Genomic DNA, 4,261 nt, shown 5'->3' with positions numbered 1-4,261 from the left:
TTAATCTGCAGCAAACACCAGGCAATGAACATCTGAAGCACATTTCCCTACGAAATCAAGCGGCCACGAGATGAGGCCAATTAGAATGCACAAAGCCCACAACTTCCAGCTCAAACTCGCATTAATGCCAAGAACATTTTCGGTCGCTGTCATGGCTGCCTGAGACATTAGAAAAAGAACAAAGGCCACCCAAAACCATCGATTCTGATGAAGACCCTCGAAAATATTCTTCTTTTCAGGCTCTCTAGCGATGAATTTGTTGAATAATTGGCAGAGAAATAAGCAGTTGCAAATCATGGATTTGATGGCTTCTGCACTTATTCCCAGGACAGCACTTCCTTTGAGTAGAAGAATCAAACATATGGCATTTTGATAAGAGACTTGTATGGCTATATTTCTCCACATGGCATTGGTAATAAGACGTCCAGATGATCTGATCGGAGGCATTTTCATCAGGTTTTCAGCCGGTGGCATGGTCAGCAGTGCCAAGCCTCCAAGAAGTGCAACAACCAAGTTCAACCAGAACAACTCCATTGCTGTTATTGGGGCATTCCCCAAAACTATAGTTGCAATGAAGTTAACCGATGAGCTCGAAATGGTGTTGATGAGCTGGAATTGGATGAATTTTCGTATATTCTCGTAGGTACGTCTCCCACTCTCGATCACATTAACCAGAAAAGTGAAATCTGCATTCCAAACAATGAGCTCCGAGCACTCATTTGCCGTTTCCGAGCTCCAAGTCCCCATTGTCAGCCCTATATCAGCTTCTTTTAGTGCTGGAGCATCATTTGTTCGCTGCCCCAACACTGCTACCACTTCACCTTTTTCTTTCAAGCACTTCACTAAAGTAACCTTGTCCTGCCGGGTACAGCTTCCCAGGGTGCGAATTGTATCCACCTTTTGCATTCTCTCTTCATCCGTTAAGTCCCTAAATTCCTCACCCTTTAAAGCATTCGTCTCGGGATTACGCAGCCCACAATTGCTGCCGATAGGTCTAAGTACATCGACACAATCTCCTGCAACAAGAATAGTCCTAACTCCTCCTCCCTCCAAAGTCGAGACTGCATTTTTTATATCATCCTTAATTATGTTTCTTATGCCTGTCATTCCTATGAAGATCAAGTCATTTGCTTCAAGTGACATATCATCAGACCCATCTGTGGGTTTGCAAGCATATGCAATTACTTCTCGTTCAGCTAGCATATCATTACTAACTTGTTCTAACATTCTCATTTTCTCACCTTCTATTTTCAGCTCTTCCCCTTCAATGTTATAGAAACGAGAGCACATTGACAAAATATCCTTGGGAGATCCTTCATAGTGCAAATGCCACTCATGTCCATCGTCTCTGTTTTTTTCCACCAGTGCTCCGCTCCATTCTTGGGGAAGGTTACTCTTTTTATGCTCGACAATGTTGCATTGATGTTTGAAGATTTCCTTCCGCATACCAAGCTTATCTTCAGCCCAGGAGATAGTTACCAATTGCCTTAAATCACTTACACTTGGGGATAACAGATCTGATATTCCAATTCCATCACATAGCAATTGGAGCACACTGGGGGATACTGTAGAGCTTTCACAGATAAATTCATTATCAAGAAAAACCCTGTCAACTTCCATTTCATGATCTGTTAATCCACCAAATATATCGGTGCAAATGGTTGTAACTGTTGCCATCTTGGCACAAGCTAGAGGGTCTCTCTCTAAGCCCTGATGTGCTAGTGTCTGCCGGCTCCAGTATGTGATTGCAATTGAAATCACAACAGGTACACCTTCCATTATCCCCACGAGTGACACACTCAGTAAAGTTGTCAAAACTCTCATCGTCCCCTTTGATCCTCTCATAATAACCTTGATAGCATCTAATATGATTTTCAGAGGAGTGGGTTCTCCCCTGGTCTGGGGCCCATCACCGTCTTCATCATCTCTTTCTCCTAGTACATAGCGAATAAACAAGGCTATAAGCAGAAGGATGGAAATTAGAAGCCCTGTGAAGTCTACCCAGGTACTTAACTTCGTAAACAAAACTTCAAATTTGCACTTATTATCAGGTGACTCCATTGCTTTGCTCATCATCTCACCCCACACTGTCTCCATTCCCACAGATGTCACAATCATTCGAGCATAACCGTTGATCACCCTGGAACCATAAAACAAAAATGGGGTTTTGTCATCGACTGGGGACCTTAATCCATCGTACAACTCTAATGCTTCACCAGCTATAAATATTCCATCAGCAGGAACCTGATAACCTCTCTGCAAATATACTATATCCCCAACTTGTAAATCATATGCAAGAATAAACGCAGGAGGACGTCCACCTCTAATCACTTGTACCTTCACATTCCTCCCTTCAGAAAACCATTTTTTCTGGATATTTTTCTTAGACTTTCTTGCTTGCAAGTAGCTGCTTATCGCAGTGAAAATGACAAGAACGAAGATAAAAAGAATTAAAAGTGCCCCATCAATCCAGCCATTGGCTCGACCATTTTTCTTGATTCCGAAGGCCAGGGATAATGCTGCAGCCAATAAGAGGAGGAAGAACGTGTAGTTGTTGCACTTTTCCAGGAACACTTCGAAGAAAATAGAAGTTAGACGGATTTCATTGGGTTTGCTTCCACAGATAGCTTCATGATCATCAGAAATTCCATTCTTGAGATCGGTGTTCAGTGCATCTGCCACTCCCTGGACTCCTCCAATATTCTGAAGTTCGTCCAAGTTCATTTTTTCTACAATCTCGGCAACTTTTTTCCTTCGGAGCTCAATACTGATGTGTTCATTCTGGGGTACACAACTCACAACATTGAAGGAATCACCAGGTGGGCATGTCGAAAAATCCGTAGCTTCCTCAATTTCTAAATACTGATCAAACAGCGGAATTAATAATTAATCATTGTAGCAGTGGTTCCAAGATATTACAAGAATAAAGACAAAAGAGGAAAGAGGAAAGTACAACGCTTGGAACTTTCTTTAAATTAGCAAGATGAAAAGCTACATCGGTACTCTTTGCTTTTCATAATTCATAAACACCCATTTCATTTATTAGTTGCTTTGAAAAGAATATAGGGTTTCAAGAAAAAACTCCGAAAGTTGCCACCCAACGAGAGATTTGAGATTTCTATACGATGATCAGAAGACTAAACATGAAACGTAAACAAATTCACGAAGAAGTTACCTTATGCACGTCAAAGGAAGAGGTTACTACCGAATTATCCTCTTCTTCTTCGTCATCATCAGCTGTTCCAACAGTAGAATAGGACGGGTTCGAAGATGAGTCACTTATTCCTAATTTGAAGAGCACTACCGAATGCATCAACAAAAACAGCCTTTTCATTGTCTGCCTTGTCCTAGTTACAAGCTCCGGTGTCATCAACAGTGATTGCTGAGCTTCAACGTCAAAATCGTTCTTCTCGACCATCGCCGACATGTTTGCCTACTATAATAAGTTTGTAACAACACTTCTCTGTATAAATCATAAATCGAACACTAGTTTAACTGGTTTTTACCTTTTTACTCATTCTATATAAGATGTTAAAATACTGCAGTGAGAATTCAAGGAAATATATGTTCATACACTTAAAATTTGATGTATCAAAATTACATACCTTCTTGTTCTTTGATCATACACACGTATCTCCGTTCTTTCCTTTCAATTGAAAGAAAAAAGTGACTTTTGATCTGAAATTCTGGGTTGGAGGAAGAAATCATGAAAATGCCGGGAAGTTGCAGCTTCCTGTTATTCGTTTAGGCTGGCGGGTGGTGGTATATTTGACCGTGACAAAAAGTCACACAAGACACCTCAGTAATATACAAGTACAATATTTTTATGTTATTTGATTTTAAGTCCCTGTTTCGCCCCAATTTTTTTGAAATGAAAATTAGCGAAATAGTATTTTTTTTTTTTTTAAATATGAGTGATTGAAAAAGAAGAAAAAATTTATGAGATTCAAACATGGGCTATCTAAATCTTTTTGGTACATATATGTTAAGGCTCTTGTATAGCTTAAAAAGTTAATAAAATTTTAAGTCAAATATAATATTTAATTTTACATCTATTTATTTCAGGAATTCACAACTTTTCAATCATATATATATATATATATATATATATTTAATCTTTTATCAAAATTTACTAAAAATATGATTTTTAAATATACTAAAAGGGGGCTAAACATAAAAGATAGAAATAATTATAAATACACCATATTTTTAATTATATCAAAACTTCATTACATTTACTTATTATCACACTTTTTCTTTC

At 38.7% G+C, this 4,261-nt stretch overlaps 1 protein-coding gene across 1 annotated transcript; it reads right to left on the bottom strand.

Annotated features, from left to right (window-relative positions):
• On the bottom strand, positions 1 to 3,427 carry LOC111398111 (calcium-transporting ATPase 12, plasma membrane-type-like). Its single transcript, XM_023025067.1, has 2 exons — positions 3,176 to 3,427; positions 1 to 2,862 (listed from the first exon to the last, which is right to left on the bottom strand). Exons 1-2 carry the CDS (start codon positions 3,425 to 3,427, stop codon positions 1 to 3), a joined length of 3,114 nt encoding a protein of 1,037 aa, XP_022880835.1.
• Between the last annotated feature and the right edge of the window lie 834 nt (positions 3,428 to 4,261).

The sequence above is a fragment of the Olea europaea genome, chromosome 7 (assembly GCF_002742605.1).
Source record: "Olea europaea var. sylvestris chromosome 7, O_europaea_v1, whole genome shotgun sequence".
Taxonomy (NCBI): domain Eukaryota; kingdom Viridiplantae; phylum Streptophyta; class Magnoliopsida; order Lamiales; family Oleaceae; genus Olea; species Olea europaea.
This window is presented reverse-complemented; position numbering and strand designations above follow the sequence as displayed.

What these genes read in the sequence shown, in the direction of transcription:
- LOC111398111 (XM_023025067.1), bottom strand. Translation starts at nt 3,427, where the DNA reads ATGTCGGCGATGGTCGAGAAGAACGATTTTGACGTTGAAGCTCAGCAA. An exon ending in CTTCCTTTGACGTGCATAAG is followed by an intron (nt 2,863 to 3,175) that starts GTAACTTCTTCG and finishes CTGTTTGATCAG; the next exon opens with TATTTAGAAATTGAGGAAGC.